Source organism: Pristis pectinata, chromosome 1 (assembly GCF_009764475.1).
Source record: "Pristis pectinata isolate sPriPec2 chromosome 1, sPriPec2.1.pri, whole genome shotgun sequence".
Classification (NCBI taxonomy): Eukaryota; Metazoa; Chordata; class Chondrichthyes; order Rhinopristiformes; family Pristidae; genus Pristis; species Pristis pectinata.
In genome coordinates, this window is record NC_067405.1 from 78,248,213 (window position 1) to 78,272,827 (window position 24,615).

At 38.0% G+C, this 24,615-nt stretch overlaps 1 protein-coding gene across 1 annotated transcript in view; it reads left to right on the forward strand.

Moving 5' to 3' along the window:
- The window catches only part of rbm44 (RNA binding motif protein 44), an 86,665-nt gene that overhangs the window by 42,554 nt on the left and 19,496 nt on the right, over nt 1–24,615 (forward strand). The window contains exons 5-9 of the mRNA XM_052011646.1: nt 4,903–5,103; nt 10,302–10,482; nt 11,366–11,415; nt 19,012–19,105; nt 23,966–24,035. Of these exons, the coding sequence (XP_051867606.1) occupies nt 4,903–5,103; nt 10,302–10,482; nt 11,366–11,415; nt 19,012–19,105; nt 23,966–24,035 (596 nt within the window). The remainder of the gene's footprint in view (nt 1–4,902; nt 5,104–10,301; nt 10,483–11,365; nt 11,416–19,011; nt 19,106–23,965; nt 24,036–24,615) is intronic.

Sequence of the window (24,615 nt, forward strand, 5' to 3'; positions counted from 1 at the left end):
TCCTGTGGCCTAACTTTCCTTTCCTGTCGCCACCCCCATCTGGTTCCACCTACTAGCCCTGGTCTTGCCCCTCCCTCTTTTTTTTAGTACTGGTTATCTTCCCTCTACACACTGTCCTGATGCAGGGTCTTGACTTGAATCGTCGACCATCCCCTTACATCTATAGACACTGCTTGACCCACTGAATTCTTCCAGCGGTTTGTTTTTTTTTGCTCCACATTCCAGCATCTGCAGTTTCTTTTGTCTCCAAGACTACTTTTGTGCTTGGATACTCTTGCAATGAAGTCCAACATAGCATTTGCTTTCATTATTGCTTGTTGTACCTGTATGTTAACTGTGGGTAATTCATGTGCATGAACACGCAGTTTCCTCAGTAATGCAACACTCTTTAAACTCTCAATACTTCTTTTTAAAAAAGACCCCATCTTTCTATATTTCGTATCAAAGTAGATGACTTTGCATTTTTCCACTTTATATTCCTTCTGTCATGTCTGTCTTAACCTGCCTCTGTCTCCCTAAAGTCTCTGCATCCTCCTCACAGTCAACACAAGCATACTTGGATACATTACACTTGATCCACTCATCCAAATAGTTGACAGAGATCATTAATAGTTCAACCCCAGTTCCAGTCACTGATGCCCACCTGAAAAATGGCCTGTTTATTCCCTTTTTTCATCCTGTTCCTTAACCAATCTTCAATCCATACTAGTATATTACCCCCAAAAGCATGCGCAGTAAATTATTGTGTGGCACCATCTCGAAGGCCTTCTGAAAGTCCAAATACATCACATCAGCTTATTTGTGCTGTTTGTTACAACTTCCAAAAAAAAACTCAACAGATGATTTCCCTTTCATAACTCAAATGATTTCACATTTATAAATCCACTTGTAATCTGCCCAATCCAAATATTGCTCTCTTACCGTTTCCTTACTAATAGATTCCAGCATTTTCCTACTACTGATGTCAGACTAACTGGTGCATAGTTCCCTGTTTTCACATTCAATCCTTTCTGAAACAGTGGGGTTACATTTGCTATATTCCAGTCTGTGGGAACCGTTCTAGAATCCATGGATATTTTGAAGGTGACAACAGTGCATCCACTATCTCCATAGATGCATCCTTCAAAACCGTAGGTTGCAAATCATCAGGTCCTGGGTAGTTCCACGCTTTCAATCCATTTTATTTCTCCAACATTAATGTTTTACCAATGCTATTTTCAGCACATTTCTTGCATTCATAGTTATCCACTATTTCCATCAGATTTTCTGTGTTGTCTGTGAAGGCAGACAAATTATGTAATTGATCTGCGATTTCATAATCACCCATGTAATATCAATCTAAGAGTTCCACATAAGCTTAAGTTTTCTTTTCCCTTTTTATTTCTCAGTAGTCTTTTAATACACTCTGCCTTATCTATGGCCTTTCCTTTCTTGTTGAATTCTGATATTTTCCAAATTCTCAGGTTTACATCTTGTGGCAACTTTATATGCCTCTTCCTTTTGATCTAATTTCTCTTGATAGCGATGGATGGACCACTTTTCCTGTTAGTTTTTCCCTTGCTTTTAAGGGATATATTTGACTTGTAAACAATATATAAATTCTTAAATGTTAGTCATTGCTTGATTGCTGTCATATCTTGTAATGTAATTTCCCAATCTACCATAGTCAACTCATACCTCGGGCTTTCTTGAATCAAACTCATCCCCATAGTATTTCAACTGCCCCAACACAGTGTACATTGGTATTTTGAACTTGCCTAATTTTTTTGATTCCACTAAATATCTTTGCTGGTTAGTTCTTCCAATGTTTAACACTCTGAGAAAATATTTTTTTTAATATCTGTTCCAATTTATTTGGTTCAAGCTGATAGTAATGGTCTTGCTTACCTAATTTGCTCATTAATACTTGTATTCTCTTTCCATCTTTCTCCATATGTTTTTCCATGCTTTTGTAGATTGTTCCTAAATTCCCTTTTAGACTTGATCAAGATATTCCAGTCAGATTAGTATATCAGAGGTAATGATAGAGACTGTAGGATCAAGGCTATTTGTCAGTACATGGAGCAATTGCTACCAGCTCTGGCAACGGCCCTCGCTCATTGTGGCAGCCAGGGTGCAGCACTGGGCAGCCACAACTGCTTGCTGCAGCCTGCCCAGTCCAACCCTCACAAGTCGTTTCTCTACCATTAGCCATGGGGCAATTCATTGCTGGATTTGAACCAGGTTCCCAGCACAACAGCACTGTCAGTAACACATCTCTCCAGATGTTACACCATAATGATCCCATTTAGGACTGATTCCATTAGTGGTCTGGTTCCTGGAAAGGCACTGTGTGCTAACTGACATACCAATATATTTTCCAGAGAATTTACATCACCATGTGGTGAGCAAATAATTACAACATGCTACAAATAGTGATGATTTGAAAGTTGTAACAGTGAAAAATATTTACTTTCAATTTCATTTTGTTCAAATGACACATGAATGATCGAAAAATAGGGGGCTATGTGGGAGGGAAGGGTTAGATAGATCTTAGAGCAGGATAAAATGTTGGCACAACATTGTGGGCCGAAGGGCCTGTACTGTGCTGTACTGTTCTATGTATGAAGAGTGTCATGGTACTTACATTAATTTCTTGCATATGAAAGGCAAATTTGAACTGTTGGTCCTGCTTACCACATCAGTTGTTTTGTTTCTTAACTTATGGAAATTTAACTCCTATGTATAATAGATATGTGTAGCTGATCCAACCAAGACATCTGAACTGAAAATATTTTCATGTGATATTAGACAAATACATTTTATCTCGTGCTGTGTTTTGTAGAGAAATAGAGTAAATTATTGTCATTCAATAATTGATTTCTATTTTAAATTCAGAACAGTTGCAACTACAAAGACTTTAATTGCTGTTTGGTACCATGGTCTTAAGTCTAACTACTGTTTGGTACTGTTAAAGAATCTAAGATCCTACTGAATATACAGTATAAATGGCTAGCAGAAGTTTAATTCTATCACTAGAAAACAATTCAGCCAGCTAAAAGTTTGAAAGACTATTATTTTTGCATCAATTCAATACAAGGGCAGAGCACATTAAGAAGATGTGTGTTTAAGGCAAGTGATTCTTGGAGTAATGAATCATTGAATTAGTGCTAAAAACAAAATGCTGGAAATATTCAGCAGTCAGGCAGCAATTGGAACAAAGTTGATGTTTCAGTTCCATGACCTTTTATCAGAGTTTGAAGAAGTTGAAAATGGAACAAATTTAAGTGGCAGCTGTGTTATTTTGGGTTGGGGGATGTTCAGTGAGTGGCAGGGGAGGTGAAAGGAGCAAAGGGGAAGGTTTTTAATAGGTGGAGACCAGGAGAGATTGGTGGTGCCCATAGGATGATAAAAACTAATGAATTATAAAAATCATTTTTTTGGAGGAAACGTAAATTAGAAATAAAACTTGTGTCATTCAATTGCTTCTGCTCTCTACCCCTTCACAGACCTTCCCATTTGTTTCTTCCACTCGCTTTTCATTCTATCTCCAACTCAAAATGTACTTCAGTTCTAATATTTCCAGTTCTGGTCATAAGTCTGAAACATTAACTCTGCTTCATTGTTCACACATGCTGCCTGATCTGTAGAATTTATTTAGATCCCAAGCGTCTGCAGTGTTTTACTTTTTGATCACTGAATTAGTGCTACCAGGTCACCAGCATTATTCTGTTTTTTTCTGATTTGGTTCTGGCACATGGAAGTAAGGAAAATGGAGGGTTATGGGCTGTGCAGGAGAGAAGGGTTAGATTGATCATGGAGTAGGTGTTCATATAGTTCGGCACAACATCATGGACCAAGGGGCCTGTACTGTGCTGTAGTGTTCTATGTTATCAAGTCCCAGGGGAATCAAGGCAGCAATACTACTGCAAACTAGACATTGCCTGCAAGGAAGAATGTTTGTGAAAATGAAATTCTTGCTCTTTTGGTGAGGTTCTCAACAAATCAGTGGAGAGGATCCCTGACACTTGGGTCTTAAAATGCTGGCCCAAATCACTCTCACCAATAATCTGATTAACTGCTCCATCCTTAAAGTCTCCTTGTGGTGGTTCTTCCTCCCGATATATACTTCAAATACCTGTCCATTCCTCTACTATGCACTATACATTTGTCAGTGGGAAATTTCATTTATGAGCTGTCAACATGTAAAGTATTCTGTAACAAGTGACTTATCTCCTTACACAGTCATGGATTTCTTTCTGCTTCACTGAATAGATGCAATTCTAATACTGCTCAAGAAGTTTTGCATATCCAGGCAATGCAAACTCTGACTTGCACCCATCCACCTTCCTTGGCATGCCCTCACCTCCGCCAGTTGTACAGTCTGGCTGCAATGAACACAATCTATACTGCAGCAATTCTCTTAAGGTTTCTTCAACGGTACTTCCAAATTCTTTAAAAATACAGAAAAGCTTCCACTTCTTAGTTTGAAAACAAACTGCAACTTCATTGTTGGGTCACAGTCCTGGCGTACACAAGATATCAGGTCTGAGAGAATACCTTTACCAAATGGTTGAAAAAATGTCCAATGTCCAACATAACTATGAAGGTAATTCAGATAGGCAGGAAGGGCTAGCAAATAAAGCACATTGGGAGATGGTTGACAGTAAAGGGCCAGATTTCTTTGGTCTAAAGTGTAGTTGCAAAAGGAATAGTATGCTGTCATTTTTCCCCACTTGAAAATGATAAAGAATATAATGTTTTAGAAGTGAGAGCTGAATCTGTTTGTAGAAATCTGACAGGAATTTATTAGTTAAAACCTGACATAATTGACAAAATTTGAATTGGTGTTCCAAAACCTTGGTGGCATACTGAAAATTTGAAATATTCTTCTAATTACCACCTTTTACATTGTTTTTAAAGTATGGAGTTACAGCAACAGGGTTCAGTTTACCACCCTGTCACCAAAGATGGAAATCATTCATCAGATTGCTGTTGTAATATGAAGCAGCGAGCTATAAAAGCAGAGTTACAACTTTTGAAAATGCAATACTGGATGTGTCGACAGCATTGCTGGAGAATTCACAATGTGAATATTGAAAAGAGCATCTTTGGAGACCTGGGGTAGGTGTATTAAGAAAGTATAATTGTGAACTTCATGTATCTGTCATATCTCATTCGGTTTAAAAATAGTTCCTCACAAATGCATTTGTCTCAAGGTAAGTGATCAACTAAAAGGATCCAACCTGTTCATTAAAAATGCTGCATAATATTGCAGATATTGCTGACTTTGAATCTTTATTCCAAAACTTGTAGGATCAGCACAAGCAGGACATTATTTAGTTGAATAATTGCTTTGCAGCCTCTTTTTAAAAGTTGGGGGGGAAAGGAGACAGAGTTCTGAGTATAACAATGATAGATCCTGCATTTGTCATGAAGGTTCACAGCATGACATTGACCTGGATAATGTTAACTGTTCTACATCAATATATGTATCACATCATGTTTTTGTCACACTTTTTAATATCAGTGTTCCTTTATAAATGTCTGAATCTACATTCTGCTTCCACTTCCTTTCCACTGCCCTACACCATCCTTGCCTAGGCTCGTGCTGCTGAAACCCATAATCCATGTTTTATTAACCTTTAGAATTGCCTATTCTGACATGCTAATGGATGGGCTCTCTTGTTCTACTCGCCAAAAATTTGATATCCTCTAAGACTATGCGGCCAATGTCCTAACTCACCAAGTTCCATTCATCCATTAGCTCTGTGCTTCCTGACCAACATTGGATTCCTATTAAGGAATGCCTCAATTTTAAACTACTTATCCTCTTAAAAATCCCTGATGTTTTCTCACCTTCCTATCTCTGTAATTTCCTCCATATGCTTGAAAGGCATCCCCACACTGAATTATTTCACCCTGCCTTCAGCTGCCAAGACAAAGTATGGCATTCCCTCCAAAAGCTCCCCGCCTCTCTTTATTCAAGATGCTCATTAAAATGCATCTCCTTGATCCATTTTTTAGTCTTGTATCCCATTATCTCCTTGTGTGAGCTTTTCTTGTTTGTCCTTTCTATGATGCACCTTGGATGCTTTATAGACGTACCCAATATGAATTGCTTTTGTTGTTCACGATGGAAACCATATCAGAAACATTTATTCTAGCACAACCAAGATGTATCCAAGATCAAAATGGTAAACCAGAATTATCTGTGTAACATCAGCTAACAATATCTTTTTAAAAAGAGAACAGAACTCCAATTACAACATAGTTTATTATTAACATCTTCAATTGAAAATCTACTACTTAAAAACAAAAGTCAATTTTATATACATGGTGACAAATCCGGTAAATTATTGGCCAACCAATTGAAAGCTACTTTATCTAAACGTCAGATTAATAAAATTTGTAAACCAGATGGTACTTACACGATAGATCCTGTTCAAATCAACAAATCCTTTCAAGAATTTTATTCTTCTTTATACCATTCAGAATCCCCTGAGGATCCTACATCAATGTATGAATTTTTAAGAGATCTGAAGATTCCCCATCTATCTTTAAATGAACGTTCTACATTAGATGCTCCCATTTCGGAGGAAGAAATAAAGAAAGTAATATTTTCAATGAACTCGGGTAAAGCACCCGGCCCTGACGGATATACAGCTGAATTTTTTAAATCCTTTTCTGATATTCTTGTTCCCTGGTTAGCCAAAATTTTTAAAGATGCCCTATCAGTGGGTAAACTACCACAATCTTTCTATGAAGCAACTATTTCTTTAATTCTTAAAAAGGATAAAGATCCCACTGATTGTGCATCTTATAGACCTATTTCTTTATTAAATGTAGATTCAAAAATATTTTCCAAAATATTGGCCTTTAGACTGGAAAAGGTTCTCCCACAAATTATCTCTGAAGACCAGACAAGATTTATTCAGAATCGTTATTTACATTTTAATATCAGGAGATTTATGAATATTATATATACTCCTTCATCCCAAATTCCAGAATGTGTTGTTTCACTAGATGCTGAAAAGGCTTTTGACAGAGTCAAATGGGAATATCTATTCACTACTCTTCAAAAATTTAATTTTAGCCCTAAATTTATATCTGCGACTAAGATGATTTATTATACCCCTGTGGCTTCAATACTTACTAATAATCAAAGATCTCCTTTGTTTAGGCTTTTTCGAGGTACTTGACAAGGTTGCCCGTTAAGCCCTTTATTATTTGATATTGCTTTAGAACCCTTGGCTATTGCACTTTGGGACTCTTCAAATGTATGTGGCATTACTCGCGGACAGATGATTCATAAGATATCTCTCTACACCGATGACCTGTTACTTTATATTTCTAATCCAGATGAATCTATCCCCACAGTACTATCACTGTTAGATCAGTTTAGTGTTTTTTCTGGCTATAGATTAAATCTTAATAAGAGCGAACTTTTTCCATTGAATATGCAAACCCCAATTTATAGCCAATTACCTTTTAGATTGGTAACTGACTATTTTATGTATTTAGGTGTTAAAATTACCAAGAAACATAAGGACTTATTTAAAGCTAATCTATTGCCTTTAATTGACCATGTTAAACAATTATTTACTAAGTGGTCTCTACTGTCTTTATCATTGGTAGGCTGAATTAATGCGGTTAAGATGAATATTTTACCAAAATTTTTATATTTATTTCAAGCGATTCCAATTTTTGTCCTGAAATCTTTTTTTGACACAATTGATTCTAAAATTCGATCATATATTTGGCAGAATAAAAACCCGAGGTTAAGTAAGAAATATTTACAAAAATTAAAAAAGGATGGTGGTTTGGCCTTGCCTAACTTTAGATTATACTATTGGGCAATTAATATTAGATATTTAATTTTTTGGATACAAGATTCTGATGTAATTCAATGCCCCAAATGGGTATGCCTTGAGCAACAATCAGTTCCTGACTTTTCATTAATTTCTATTTTAGGTGCTTCTCTCCCTTTTGCACTTATCAAGTTAAGTAAACATACAACTAACCCAATTGTTAAACATACAATACGAATATGATTTCAATTTCATAAATTTTTTGGATTCAATAAATTTAATTTGTCAAGTCCCATTCAAGCTAATTTTTTCTTCCATCTATCTAGAGCTGACTCAGCTTTTTCCATATGGAAAAGGAAGGGAATAGTATGTTTTCGGGATCTATTTAGTGATAACTGTTTTTCATCTTTTGAACAATTGTCTAATAAATATAATTTGCCTAGATCACACTTTTTTCGATATTTGCAGATTAGAATTTTTTTTAAAAACTACTATACCATCTTCTCCGACACCTTACAAAATTGAAACTACGGAAAAAATTTTAGGTCTTAATCCTTATCAGAAGGGCTTGATAGCGATAATTTATGATTTAATTATGAAAATACATCTAGAATCATTAGACAAAATTAAGAATGAATGGGAAAGTGAACTCCAGACATCTATACCTATAGAGACTTGGAAGAAAATTCTTCATTTAGTCAATACATCTTCAATGTGTGCCAGACACTCGTTGATACAGTTTAAGGTAGTGCACAGGACCATATGTCCAAAGATAAGTTAGCTCGTTTCTATAACCATATAAATCCTATATGTGATAGATGTAAATCAAATGTGGCTTCTTTGACACATATGTTTTGGTCCTGTCCTCTTCTGGAAAAATATTGGAAAGACATTTTTAGCATTATTTCAAACGTATTGAAGATTGATTTACAACCTCACCCTATCACTGCAATTTTTGGATTACCAAGGATAGAGTCTGGCCATTTATCTCCTTCTGCTAACCGTATGTTTGCTTTTGTTACCTTAATGGCCAAACGATCCATTTTGCTTAAATGGAAGGATCCAATACCCCCTACTATATCATATATATATATATATTTCTCAAACTATATCATGTTTAAACTTGGAAAAAATTAGGAGGGGTACTGTTGATCCTTCGCTTAAATTTGAAGATATTTGGAATCCATTTATTCAATATTTTCACATGATGTAGATCCCCTTTCAATAACTTTCCAACTTGGAGGAACGGACTTGACGACATAACATTGCTCTGTTTCTACTGAGAAATTTTAGCCCAGTTTTTCTTTTCCCTTTTTTTTTGTTGTTTGTTTTTCTTTTGAAAAGTTTTTTTTTGTTTAGTTTATATTGTTTATAATTTTTTTTATTGATTTGGGTTTTTTTAATTTATATAATAAATCTTTTTCTTTCCTTTCTTTCATTTACTAAGAGATCATTGGATCTACAGATTTTTTTTATATTTTATTGTTCTTTATGATTATATATGCTATGATTGTTATCCTGATCTCTTTTGTATTACATGCATAAATATTGATGCTATATATCAATCTGTGTTAATTTGAAAACTAATAAAAAGATTGAAAAGCTAACAATATCTGCATGGCACCAACGTGCTCTCCATTACTTGGCTTAGCTATCTTTTTTTTTAATTGGGGTGGGGGAAGAGAGGTGATGGAGTATGTAAGTATTGGCAGATTCTTTTTAGTTTGGAGATCAACAGATGTCATGGGATAATAACTTCATTTCTTTTGACCGCCCCTGTTCAGCTGCTGAACAGTTCTGTTCAGCTATACTAGTAACAACTGTTTGGGCTGTCTCATCTAAATCAATGCAACAGTTTTTTGTGAAGAGTATTAAAGAAAACTGATGCAAGCAAATGTTCCTAAATATATGGAAATGAGTAGCTGTTTCTTGGCAACTTTACTTGTATTAAATTACTGCTAAGGTAAAATTCAGACCCCCACAATTTCAACATGTAGACATAATCAGCTTGTCTAAAACTAGTGTCTCATTGGTTCCATTATTCCCTCAAACATGTCATAATTTCACAAAATATTTAAGGAGTTCCTGAAAAAGAAATCAAACGGTGTTAAGATAATCAGTTATTCTGCTTTTTTTTCATATTTGTCACTTCCATAGGGAATGGTGGTGTCCAAAAGTTGGCTGACTAGTTCACTTGTTGAACTAATCAGGTGAAGCATTTTAAAAAGTAGCTTAGTGTAGTGGTAATTTTATTTTTAAATCATATTGGTTCTCAGCTATACGGTCCACTTCTTGCTGAAGTGTTCACTGTTATTGGTCACAAATCCCTCTGAAGTAGAGTTTAATCCAAAATATTCCGGCTCCTTGTTAAGGTAGTGATTAAACTGCTGTGTTATTCACGTTTTTTGTTTTGTGTTACTTTAGATTCTCAACATTTGTTTCCTTCATTCGGTTTATAAGGGATTATTGTTTGGCTTAGAATTGATTGTTATTTTACTTACAATTATAAAGGTTCCCAGGATTTGAAGTGGATATTGACGATGGCACTGCATTATCTTCTGCTTTACAAGAGCTTAAAAATAACTACGAGAGCATGAGGCAGAAAGTGCTGGAAGGAATATCTTTGGACAGTCTCCCTTTGCTGTCAATTGAGTTAAGAAGTCTGCCACATGCTACGTTTGTTCCCGCTATGGTATGAATTGACTTAAAGATTTGTTTCTACAGTTGACACCAGATAGATTCTACATTTTGTTTAAGTAGCCAGATATCTAATAACTAAAAAAACCATAACCACCTTTAATAACCTTTAGATCTGTCTGTGTTCCTGGAATTTCTGTTTGATTATTGTGGAATGTACCCCTCCTTCCATAGCAATGCAACTCATTGCATTCAGGAAGAGCCTAGGTTCAGTGATATACAGATATATGCTGTTGTCTGAACTTAACCAACTTAAAACCATGCTGTTTATTTACATTATACACTTCGGTTTCTTACTAAACCAGTTTCTTCATTAAGCCAGCACTATCCAGTTTGTGGGGAATTGGTTATCTGGGATTGAGTGAATAGAATTTCAATCTCCATTGACCTTCCTTCAAGTTACTTTGGTGGTCAGTCTGCAGATCCCAGGATGAGGTACCAGGTTAATGAGTCTTCTGCAATGTTTTGAGTTTCCAATTAGAACTTCTATTCACAGTTATGTCATCTACAACCTTAATCTAAGTCTGCTACACTGTATAACTGCCCATACCCCAAAGACCAGTACATAATGGGGCCTCATCTCTTTGTAGCAAAGTGGGCAACATGTTCACCATAAAATGAGAATGCTTTCTTGATAACTTAGCTAATTAAAATAATGAACTATTGATCCACAAGCCAGAGAGATCCATGTTCACTCCCAAGTTAGCTGGTTCAACAGTTAAGTTCTGCAGTCATGAGTGAGGTAGGATTTCAGCTAAACAGTGAAGACCATCTATAGTGGAGGCACGTAAACATTTACTTTGTGAAAGAATCAAATTGAAAATTTACAGCTCAATATTGTTTTGATAGTTGATTATAACCTTTTTTTTCTATTTCAGTTGGGAGAGAAATCACCGTGTTCTTGGCATCAGAGCAATTCAAACTATAGGTAATTTTCAAAGTGTTCAATTTGCATATGGCTAGTCATTCATTTTATTTCTTCTCAAAGTCTGTTTTGGTATCCCTGTTCTGGTACTTGATCCAAGCAGCTTTTTGTCATGTGCCATTCTAGACTTCAGGCTCAGTTTTATTATCTGCTAATGGTAAGATCCTAGACCTTAAGTTCATTTTGTAGTAGGAGTTACTAGGCCATGATCAAAAGTAGGGCTGCTGGCTATTCCCTTTTCCTTTAAGAGGACATTGGATGCTGAGTTCAAATGTCCATCTACCATCTGAGTGGAAGCCAGCCAACTCACTACGGATCTGCAGATAAACTCTGGAACTTTCAGGTCTGATTGAAAACTATATTTCTGTTTGGGCTTTTTGACTGCTGTTTTTCTATTATTCTGTTGAGTGCAGGTGTTAAAGGAAATGCCAGATATTAAATTACTCTGTTTCCTTGTACACAAAAATTGATCAAGGCAAGAGACCAATGGAGAAAATAATAGAATACAAAGTGGACTAATATCCAGGACTTGATGATTTTGTCCTTCAGCTGTTGATGGAATCTGCTGAATTGTTTACCATATCTAGTTTTGGGAGAATTGTGCCATTTTGGTTTTTTAAAAAAAATCAAATTTCACTGTTAAGGATGTCACTGACGGCAGAATATTTTGAAAGGCGGGAGCAAATGGTTAGAGGTTGTGGTCAATGGTGGTATCAGTGACAGGTAGAAGAGGGGATGAAATTGCATAGGCAGAGTTTAAAGAACTAAAAAAAAGGTTAAGAAGCAAGATTTCAAAAGCAGTAATCTTTGGATTATTACTTGTGTCACATCACATGTTAATACAATAACAGGAAGCTAAAGTAGATGAATGTGTGATTAGACCCAAGGTGTAGGGGGGAGACTTTAAACCCTGAGAAATTGAGACCACTTATGCATCTCAACAGAAAGAGGGCAAATTTCATTGTGGAGGAGGGGAGTTTGCCACTGTTGATGGGAGGAGTTTAAACTAGTTTAGTAGATGGGTAGGGACCTTAAGTGTATAATCTGAAGGAAGAGAAACTAAGCAGGAAGTAGAAGGTAGCATTTTGGATGAGGAGGTATTTACAAAGGGAGGGGTAATGGTATTGGGAAGGGGCTGAGTCTACTGGAGTCCTCTGGACACTAACTAGACTCAGGCCAGCAAATAGTCAGAGTGAGGAAAAAATATGAAATTAAAGACAGAAAAGCAAAAAGAAATGAGAGAAAGCAGTCATGTAACAGTTTTACCAGGGCTAGTGAAAATTATATAACAACTAAATTTGGTTTTATCTACATGTATGTGAAAGTGCGTTGTGGAACAAATAAGGTTGGTGAACTACAAGCACAAATTACCATTTAGGAATATGTTATGATGGAGACACTTGGCTAACAAAGGGGGAGGACTGGGCATTAATTGTTCCTGGATGCAAAGGCTCACTACAAGTAAGGAAGAAAAGAAAGAGGAGGGGTAGCAGCATTGATTGAAGAGAATATTACAGCGCTGGAGAATGAGGATGTCAGAGGGATCAAAAAGAAAATCTCTTGAGTTGGGGCTAAGAAACAGCAGAGAGAACATTACACTGCTAGGTGTATTCTCCAAATCACCAACAAGTGGTAGAGATAGAAGAGGGAGATTACAAAGAAGTGAAAAACTATCGGGCAGTTTTGATGAAGGACAAATTATCGCAGTGGATATGGGAATGTTTATAATGTTAAGGGCTGAAGAAGTTGAAGAATTTCTAAAATTCATCCAAAATAAAATTACAAGTAGAAAAGTACAAGTAGGAGGAGTAAGGCCTATTAAGGACAAAATGGGAAATTGCACTTGGCTTCTGAGAATTAAGATATTATAGAATACTTTGCTTCTGTCTGCACTGGGGAAGAAAGTACCATAAAAGTAGTGCAGAAGGAGATGATAGTTAAGACACTAGATATCTTTAAAAATTGAGAACACAGAAGTATTAGAAAAGTGGGTGAACTTAAAGTAGTTAAGTCACTGGGATCAGATGGGATGCATCCTAGGATTTTGAGGGGAAACACAGGAGGAAATCTTGGAGATGTGACCATAATCTTTCAATGTTCCTTGGCTATGGGGATAGCGCTTAGGGGACTGATGAGTAGCAAATCTTATTCCTTTGCTCAAAATAAGAGTTGTAACCTCAATGGTGGAAAAGCTTTTAGACATACTTGTCCAGAACAGGATTAATGGTCAGCTATAGGAAAATGGATTCATTAAGGCAAGCCAGCATGGATCTGTTAAGGGAAAATTGCATTTAATCAACTTGATAGAGTTTTGCTGAGGTAAGAGTTGATGGGTGGGAGGGGGGGGTGGGGAATGCAGTCAAAGTGGTATACATAGATTTCCAGAAAATTATTGATAAGGTGTCTCATAATAGACTGTCAGCAATGTTGAAGCATGTGACGTAAAAGACACATCAATATCATGGATATGAAGTTCATTAAGTAACAGACAACAGAGGATTGTGTTGTATGTGTTTTTTCACAGGAAGATAAATAATGGTATTCCCAAGGGATTAATCTTGTGGCCATTAGACCATCTGGCCCATTTAAGTCTATGCCAGCTCTCAAAACAATCCCACCAGTCTATTTCTCTGTATTCTGATCTTCATATGCTGAAGACCTACCTCACAGCACCCCTCCCCCCATTCTCCTGAAACTCACCAGCGAAAACTTAGTTGCCAATTGAACTAATGCAGAAGGAAGCTGGTGCACTTGGGAGTGTGGGGGGGCGGGGGGAGGGAGGGGCACAATCTTCAGTTATGAAGAACCTGCAAACTTCACTCAGACAGAGCCTGAGATCAGAATCAAACCCAGGTTGCTTGAACTGTGCAGCAGCAGCAGCAACAGATAGTGCCGCTAGCCTAGATGTGGGGACAAAAGCTGCAATTTCTAAATATGGATGAAAAAAACATTGGCATTATTATGAACTGCAAGGAATATAGTGGTAGGAAGAATGAGGAGAGTCAATATGGAATACTGTTCTAAAAGTGCTGCAGGAGCAGAGGGGCCTGAAGTTTTGTGATTACAAATCAATGAAAGTGGTGGGGTAGATTGAGAAGGTGGGTAATAAGATATTAACAATTTTAGGCTTTATTAGTAAAGGCTTAAGAATATAGAAATAAGTTATGGCTGAATCTATACAAAACACTGGTCCAGACTCAACTGGGGTATAGTGTTCAACTCAGACTGCCACATTATACAAAAGATGTGAGGGCATTTGAAAGTGTCCAGAAAGTCTTTACAAGAATGGTTCCTGGAATGAGGGATTACAGCTACAAGGTTATATTAGAGATGCTGGAATTGTTTTCTTAAGAGAGGCATAAATGAAGATTTGTAAGAAGTATCTAAAAAAAATAGTGAGTGGTCTGGACAAAGTGCAAGGCTCTTCCCTTTGGTGCAGTTGTCAAGGACAGAAGTCGCGTGTATAAACTAAAGCGGAAGTGGATTAAATAATCATATGGCGGGAAATATGCCACCTTTTATTTTAATCTAGAATGCTCTATGATGGAGTTGGATTCCATTATGGCCTTCGGGGGAACTGAATAAGTATATGGTGATTTTTTTTTTAAATAAATAAATTTGCTCAGGGACAGCTTCTATCCTGTTATAAGACTCTTGAATGACTTCTCGTACGATAAAGATGAACTCTTCATTTCTCAATCCACATTGTCATGGTCCTTGCACTTTATTTGTCTACCTGCACTGCACTTTCTCTGCAACTATAATACTATATTCCGCATTCTTTTATTGTTTTCCTTTTGAACTACCTCAGCGTACATACTTGTGTATGGAATAATCTGTCTGGATGGCATGTGAACAAAGCTTTTCACTGTATCTTCGTACGTGGGACAATAATAAACCAATTACCAAAGGATGGTGGTGGGAGTTGGAGCAACTGAGTTGCCCTGGTAGAGCTTGTAAAGAGCCAGTGTGGACACAATGGACCAAATGGCTGCCTGCCATGCTATAACTATTCTATGACCTAATATAGAGAAAGCAGGAAACTACAGATATACATCTTAAAGGAAATTACTGATGTCTTGTCAGTGAATTAGTGCTCAGGGAATTAATGGCACAGAGTAATAAATACATGAAAAGGTATGGGACCAGACAACATTCCTAAAGTGCAAAAGACAAATGCTACAAAAGTAGTCATGCTGTTCCAGTTCATTGACAACACTAATGTTGATTCAACAGTAAAGAAAACAGTTCAGATGCACCCTGAGCAGTTTTCCCCATCTACAAAAAGCAGGACCTGGGAAATCAGGAAGACTTCCAGTGTCTCTGATGACCAGGAAGTGTGCCCAGCTATACCTTTTATGACTGTATTGCATAGCTGGAGCTGTGGATGGACTCGCTGTTGAGTATCTGCGATGCTGAGGATATCATGGATAGCACATTTCTGTTTGGGGTTGGCTCTGCACAACAGGGAAAAAAACAAATAAGCAGAGCTGTAATGATAAGGAACTCGATTGTAAGAGGATTGGACAGGCATTTCTGTGACCGTGAGTGACACTTTCAAATGATATGTTTCCTCCCTGATGTCAGAGCAGCTGCAGGGCATTCTGAAGAGGAAAGATGAACAGCCAATGGTTGTGGTACATGTTGGTATTAATGACGAGTAGAAAAAGATAAGAGGTCCTGCAAAATGAATTTAGGGAGTTGCATTGCAGATTTAAGAGCAGGACCTCTATGGTTGCAATCTCTGGATTGTTTTCCTGGTTATAGAAATAGGAAGGCGGGTCAGATAAATGTGTGGCAAATAGAGGTCGTGTTGGAGAGAGGACTTTAGATTTTTGGATCATGTTCCATGAATGAGGTACATGGGACCTGTACAAGCAGGATGGATTGCATCAGAACTTAATATGATCCAATATCCAAGCTGGGAGGTTTGCTCATGCTCTTGGAAAGCTTTAAACTACTATGGCAGGGAGATGGGACACAAAGTAGATGTACAGTATAGTTGTGGGTGAGGTTCAGTCAAATATAGAAGAATAAAAAGGTCAGTCCAAAGCAGGCAGAGCAGACATGGGCATAAGACATATGGAAGCATTGGAAAGCTAAATTGCATATATTTTAATCCATGGAGCCTGACTGATTAGGCAAATGAACTTGAGGGCATTGATCAGCACCTGGAAATATAATATTGTTGCAATCACTGAGACATGGTTGAAAGAAAGACAGGACTGGTAACTCAGCATTCCAGGGTACAGAAGTTTCAGGCATGATAGGGGGGATGTAAAAGTGGGGAGGGGAGGGGGCATTGCAATATTGATCAAGGAGATGATCACTGCAGTAATGTCTTGGAAGGTTTTTCAAATGAGGTGATATGGTTAGAATTCAGAAATAAAAAAGGGGTGATCATTTTGCTGGGATTATATTATAGGCCTCCCAACAGTCAGCAAGAAATAGAGCAGTATATATGCTGGTTAATCACAGAGAGATGTAGGAGATTACTATAGGAGGAGGGGCTTTTTGCCTTAGTGTGAAAGGAATAGATGGGGTGGAATTTTTAAAGTGCGTTCAGAAGAACTTTTTTTGTGCCAGTATATAGGTAGTCCTAGTTGGGGAGGGCAGTGCTAGACCTAATCCTAGGAAATAAATCTGGGCAAATGGATGAACTGCTAGTAGGCTAGTACTTTGGAGATAAGGACCATAACTCTGTATCAAAGTAGTATTGGAAAAGTGCTAAGAATAGTCCAGAAATTAAGTGTCTGAGTTAGGAAAAGGTTGTTTTCAAAATCAGTAGACAGGACCTGGCAAATGTTGACAGAGCAGCTACATTTAGGAAGTGGTAGTGTTTTAAAAGTGAAATAATGAGAACTCGGGGCTAATGTGTTCCTGTTAGGGTATTGGGCAAGGATAGCAAGTCCAGAGAAACCTGGATGTCAGGGATATTGAGGACTTAAATTTTTTTTTTAGAAAGGGAACACTGAAAACAGGGGAGGCCCACTGAGTGTAGAGGGTGCATAAAAAAGACACAAAATAAAGAAGGGCTGATTAAGATTAAGGAAATCCCAATATTAAGAACAAGAGGGTAACCAGGGCAAGAGTTGGGGCTTTGCATGGAGCCAGTGGATGTGGGCGAGGTCCTGAATGAATACTCTCTGTATTCACTAAAGAGAAAGAATTTGTAGTTGGAGATTCCTTGTGGAATTATGAGTAGAGAGGAAGAGAAATTAGATGTCTTTGCAAGCATAAAGGTGGATAAATTCCCAGGGCCTAATGAGATGTATCCCAGCCTGATGGAGATACTTAAATCTTCATTGGCCATAGGCGAGGTGCCAGATGACTGGAAGACATCAAATGCAGAGCCTTATTCACAGGCAGCAACAGTAAGCCTGGTTATTGTAGGCCAGTGAGTCCAATGTTGTTTTGGGGAAATTATTGGAAAAAAAATTCTGATGTACAGCATTAGTCTACACTTGGAGGGCAGGGATTGATCAGTGATACCACAGATTTGTTGGTCCTAATTTCATGGAGTTTTTTTGAAGAGGTATTGATGAGGGCAGTGCAGTTGATGTGGCTTACATGGACTTCACTAAGGCCATTGCCAGGTCCCCTTTGGAAGGCTGGTCAGTATGTGTGGGTGAAGAACATAGGGTACCTGAAACTGGAAAATTCAGCATTCATTCAATGGGTAATTTACATCTCGTGTTTTAATGTTCCATAATAAGTAAATGTAAACCAAATCTTGGTAGCAGCTACTCAAGAACTTACTTTGCTTCAAAATTTCAGTGTCTTAAAGATCTCATGAGACCTTCACTGCACCATTTCTTATAAACAGTTCTGACGAAATCTTCAATGTTTTCTTTACAATTTTTTTAAGTCATCTTGGGAAAACAAGCAAAATTTCATGGTTGATTTATGCCTAAAGAACTTTGTCATGTTTTTTTCAAAACTTTCCTCTGTATTGCCTATTGATCCTTCTTGATCACCTTGGCAATCAGTTTTCTTTGTGCTTGATAAGCCTAATTGACAGTACTTAAGAACTCAACACTACAACAGCAATAGTTTGTTTTTTATTTAGTCCTAGATGTATAGAATAAGAGGCTCAGCTTAATTTACCAGAAAAATATTTAATGTAGGAATAATTTCATTGCCTTTGGGTTAATTAAAGGGAATAATCAATTAGATTTTTTGTTCCTGATTGATGGGTACCACAGACAAAGCCTTTCACTCGGAATTGCCATTGGTACACAATTCATTCACGAGCAGTTTAAAATTTGTAAAGGCAGAAAGCTAACTTGGGGAGGATCCCAGAAGAATACACTGATTAGTTGGTTCTGCTGAGTCAGGCAGGTTATGGCATGATAGGGGATTTGAAATTCATTTTATAGAAGTGATAGTTGATATCAAATATGAGGGATAAATCTTAACAATAACTCATGGACTTGTTTCTCTTTCTCTCCCCAAGAAAGTTCTCCCTTTAGAGATCAGTTTGAATTTTTATTATTAATGCAATCCAATTGAAACTGGATTTACCAAAAAAACTGAAATTTTTGAGTTGTGTGAAGTTTAACTTGTATTAATTCATTTGCATGTTCTTGTTCTTTCTAGAGATGAAGTTGCTTTGATTGAAGAACCATCTTGTGAAGACCTAGCTAGTAAACATTGTGAAGAGGATGATAAACCCAAAGAGAAATCTGAGGAAGTAAATATTTAATTTAAATATTAAAATTGCTGTACTACTCCATTGTGGAAGCTGAAGGCAAGACCAAGCACAGACTAGGTGACTGTTTTGCTGAGAACTTGTGCACTCTATCCGCAGTGCCTATCTGGAGCTACCAGTTGCAAACTATTTTAATTCCCCTTCCCATACCGAACTGTCTCTCCTCAGCCTCCTCCACTGCTAGGGTAAGGCCAAACAAACTAGAGCAACATCTCATATTCCATCTGGGTAGTCTACAACCTGACAGCATGAACATTGAATTCTCCAATCTGTCACTTTCTCTGATCTAACCAGGTCCTCTCACCGACGCACTCTTCTTCCCAAAACTCCCCCATCTGCCTATCACCCACATACTCCTCCCCTGGATCCCTTCTCCCCATTGTTCCCATCTGCCCACCATCCCTCTCTTACTTGGTTCCACTCTTTACCTTCCTTTCTGATCAGATTCCTTAATCTGAAGTGTTGTCTCCACTTCTCACCTCCCAACCTCTGTCACTATCTCCACTCTTACCTCCCCCACCTGACTCCGTCTGCCAAGTAATCCCTCCTCAGCTGGATGCACCTATTATTTGCCAGGTCTTGCCATACCCCTCCCTATCAACTCTTCTTATACTGGTCATCTCCCCTCTTTCAGCCCAATTGAAGGGTCCCAACCCAAAATGTCAACTCTCCCTGTGCCTCCACAGATGCTGCCTGACCCATAGAGTTCCTTCAGCAGCTCATTTTTGCTCCAAATTCCAGTATCTGCAGTCTTTTGTGTCTCATCCGAAGGAGCTATTGACCAATCAGCTTAATATTGGTGGCAGGAAAGATGGTGAAATGTTTTATTCAGTGATATAATAGAACAACATCTGGAAACTAGAAATGTAGCACTTGTTCCAAAAGAGGTTTTCTAAAGAAACCACTGTTTCTTAGAGCAACAGACAGTGATGCAGCAGATGTAATTTTGATTTTTCTGCATGAGATACTGCATAGAGGTTTGTAATCCAGAAGTGTAGAGGTGAGAGAATAGATAAACTCCCTTCTTTATGGTGTAGGTGTTAAACTTGGATTAATGGTATTGATTGAGATTCCAAAAGGATTTGACCTGGGAACTGTTGTCTGGAGTACAATTCAAATATTTTGGAGAAACCATTACTAATTTATGGTGTTAAAGAGGAAACCAACCAGTTAATGGAAAAACTTAAAACATGAAAGTAAAATTGGAACACAAGCTTGTGTTGGAAGAATAAGTGATGCATTCCTTGCTGCCAATTTCTTCTGAGTTGCATGTCTCTTTGCCCAAGCCTATCCACTGCTAGAATCCTCATCCATGCTGTTACTTCCAGACTTCACTGAGTATTTTCCTGGCTAGGCTTCTATTTCCACTCTATGCTTGAACTCAAGTTCAGTACAATTGCTGGTGCCCTAATTCATACTTTCCTATTTACTTGTTACTGATGGACTCACTGTTTACTGTCTGCTAGATTACAGCTTGATTTTAAAATCTGATCCTCATTTTCAAATCCCACCCCCATCTCTAATCTCTGCACTGACTCAATTCTGGCCTCCTGCAAACCTCAAATTTTAATCAGCCTGCCTTTGGAGATGGTGCTTTCAGTTCCCTAAACTTTGGGAAGTCCCTCCCTCCTTTAAAGGTCACCCACATTCAATAAATCCTCTTGACCATTGTCCTAATTTTTCCCTTGCATTGTTGTTTGATAGTATTCCTGCATAATGTTGTCTACCTAAGTGGAGTTTAGGTAGACAACATTTCCAGTTGTATAGAGACATTTTTATTTATTCCTTTTTCAGGATCTGATTATTACTGGCAAGACCAGTATTATTGCACAACCTAACTGCCCTTAAGACAATGCTGAGCCACCACTTTGAACCACTGCAGTCCTTCTGATGAAGGTACTCCCACAGTGATGTTTGAAAGTTCCAGGACTTGGGCCTAACAATGATGCAGGATCACTGATATGTTAACAAATCGGGATGGTGTGCAACTTGGAGGAGAACCTGCAGGTGGTAGTGTTCCCAAGCATACTCTTATCCTTGCTATCAGAGATTGCAGGTTTCAGAGGTGCTCTTACAATAGCCCAAGCAGATAACTGTGGTATAATTTGTAGATAGTGTCTGTCTTGTGTACTGTCCAGGAAATGAATGTTTAAGGCTGCCAGTCTGGGTTAATTTGTCATAGGTGAGGTCAAGATTCATGACTTGTTTGCACTGAATTTGTACAGGTAGGTGGAGAGCATTCCAGCACACTCCTGATCTGTTCTGGAATGTGACCCCCAAGATGTTGATGAGAAACTTGACATTATAGGTGATTAGACTCCTTTCTGATGATGGTAATGGCCTGACCTTTTGCAGCGTAAATGTTGCTGCCCATTCCTGAATGTTGACTACATCTTGCTGCACACAGGCTTGGATTGTTTTACCAAGTTGTTGCTGATGGAATCAAGCATTGTGCAGCTATCAGCAAAAACCTCACCCAATCTTACAAATCAAGAAAGGTCATTTAGCTGAAATTTGTTGGGCATAGAACACTCTTCTGAGAAACTCCTCAGTTCCATGCAGAAACTCCTGCATGGAACGGAGATGATTGACCTCTAACAGTCATAACCATCTTCATTTGAGAGAGATACTGCTACAACCATTGGTGTTTTCCCCTTGATGCCCATTGACTTCAGATTTGAGGGTTTCTTGATACCACACTTGATTAAATGCTGGCTTCATTTCAAGAACAGTCACTCTTACCACCTCTGAAATTCAGTTTGGTCCATATTTGGACTAAGGCTATGTTGAGGTCAGGAGGAGAGTGGTGCTGGCAAAGCTCACAGGGCATTAATGAGCAAGTTGCACTCACAGTGGCACCTTCCATCATTTTGCTGATAAGAATCAACATTGAGCAGTAATTAGCTGGCTTGGATTTCTGTTTTGTGAACAGGACAAACCTGGGCAATTTTCCATTGTTGGATAGATGTCAATGTTGTAATTGCATTGGAACAGCAATTACAACATTGGGGTACAGATCTTCAGTACTACAGAGAATGTTGCCTGGTCCAATTGTCTTTGCCAATTCTAGTGACGTTCACTGTTTCTTCATATCACGTGGAGTGAATAGAATTGGCCAGACAAGCTTCTGTGATAAAGATTCCTGGAGAAAACTCAAATCATCAAGTTTTTTTTTACAGAAAATAAATCACTGAATGAAATGCATAGATTATAAGATGTCACCAGCTTCTTGAAATTGAGACTGATGCAAATTCCTTCACTACTCAGTGAATAACTACAACTGGTGTACTGCAGTCAACAATCTATTTACTGTATTCATAGAGTCAAACAACACAGTCAGACCTCATGACCCACCATGTGCATGCCTACCATCTATATTGGTCCCATTTACCAGCATTTGCTCCTTAGCCTACTGCATCCTTTCCAGAGGAATCAGTGTGGCAATCAGAACAGTGTGACCTAACCAATGTTTTATAAAATTATACCTTAGCCTACTTACTTGTATATTCTGTGCCCTGGTTAATAAATGCAAGTATCCTGTATGCCCTATTCACCAGCATAATCTGCCTGTACTGCCACCTTCAGGCAATCTTGAACTTGTACATAGAGGTACCTTTGTTCCTCAGTACTCCCTAGCATCCTATAATTATGCACATCCTAGTCTTGGTCTTCCTAAAGTGCATCAATTTACTTACAGGATTAAGTAGTCTGCCATTTGTGAATTGATCAATATCATCCTGTAACCTACTATTCAACACCTAATTTGTTATCTGCCACCTTGCTAATCATTCCTCCAATGTGTTCATATTTATAACAGTAGGGTCCCAGCACCAGTCTCTGTAGTACCACTGATCACAGGCTTCCAATCACAAAACCAACCCTCCTATCACCCTTTACCTCCCATTTCCAAGCAAATTTCAAATCCAGTTTTCCAAATAGTCTTGGATATGGGTTTTAATGTTTTGGACCAGTTTCCATGTGAGACTGTTAAAGGCCTTACTGAAGTTCAAGTAGGCTATATCAACTGCACCACCCTCATCAATACATTTCGTACCTCTTAGTAAAATTGAGTTATAATGACCAGACAAGATCTCTCCCTAACAAAACCAGGTTGACTTTTTCGTTAATCCTGTTCCTCAGACTTTTTCCCCCAATAACTTCCCTACCAGTGATTGTTATATTCATGGGCCTGTAATTACCTAGCTTAACTCTGCTGCCCTTATTGAATAAAGTGACCACATTTGCTGTCCTCTAGTAATTAGCACCTCACCCGTGGCTAGCAAAGATTTATAAATCTGTAAAAAAAAAGCAATCTTCTCCATTGCCTTCTATGGCTGCCAGGAATGCATCTCAGACCCTGGGGATTTATCCACCTTTAAGCCTGCCAAGAATCTAATACCCTTTAACCTAGAATTTCAGTTCCCAAATTCTCCAACTATGATATTCTTCTCCCTAGTGGACTCTGTCATCCATCTGTAATATTGGCTCAGTTTTCTCTCTCAATTACTAGGGTCTGACCTGTGCATTTCCTGGCCTCATCCTAGAAATATCCATCCCTCCTTCACACTCCAGCTTAAATCTAACTTGTTTTCTCTCTCCCAGCTCTAAAGAGTCAACCTGAAACTGACTCTTTCCACAGATGCTTCCTGACGTGCTGTTTGCAGCATTCTGTTTTTCTCATTTCCAGCAATTGCAGTTTTATTTTCATCAACAACTGATCTTTGACCTCATGTTATCACTTCACAAAATTTATCATACAGCTTCAAATAATTCAGAATATTTAAGGTTCAGTACAAAAGTATTTATTTCTCTTTTGACTTTCATAGAAATCTTGTGTTACAGCTCTGCAGTGATCTTAATCAATATGTGGCAGATAAAGCAGAGGGTTTATGTGAAGATATGGTAAAACAAGGTGAGAAACTTACATATTATATTGTTTATACATATTTATGAAACTCAAATGTTAACAGAATCATAGAAACATACAGCACGAACAGGCCCTTTTGGCCCATGTCATCCATGTCAAGTGCAATACCCATCTACACTAATTCCATTGCCATCACCCAAGTCCTCACTTAACATCCTGTAGTTCACCATGGACTAGAAGTTTAACTGGACAAGCTAGATAAACATTAGCAAAAATAGCAGGTAAAAGGTAGGGTACTCTAATAAATGATTTGCCTTCACTCAAGACTTTATCATCTAGTGTGTATCAGGTTTGTCATAGAGCATGGATACAGACCCTTTGGCCCAACAAGTCCATGCTGACCACAGTGCCCACCCAGCTAGTCAGAATTTCATGTGTTCAGCCCTTATTCCTCTAAGCCCACCCCTCCATGTACCGATCCGAGTATTTCTTAAATGATGCTATTGTACCTGCCTCAACCACTTCCTCTAGCAGCTCCATATACTCAGCAGCCTCTGTGGGGGAAAAAGTCACCCCTCAGGTCCCTTTAGATCTTTCCCTTCACCCTAAATCTATGTCCCTTAGT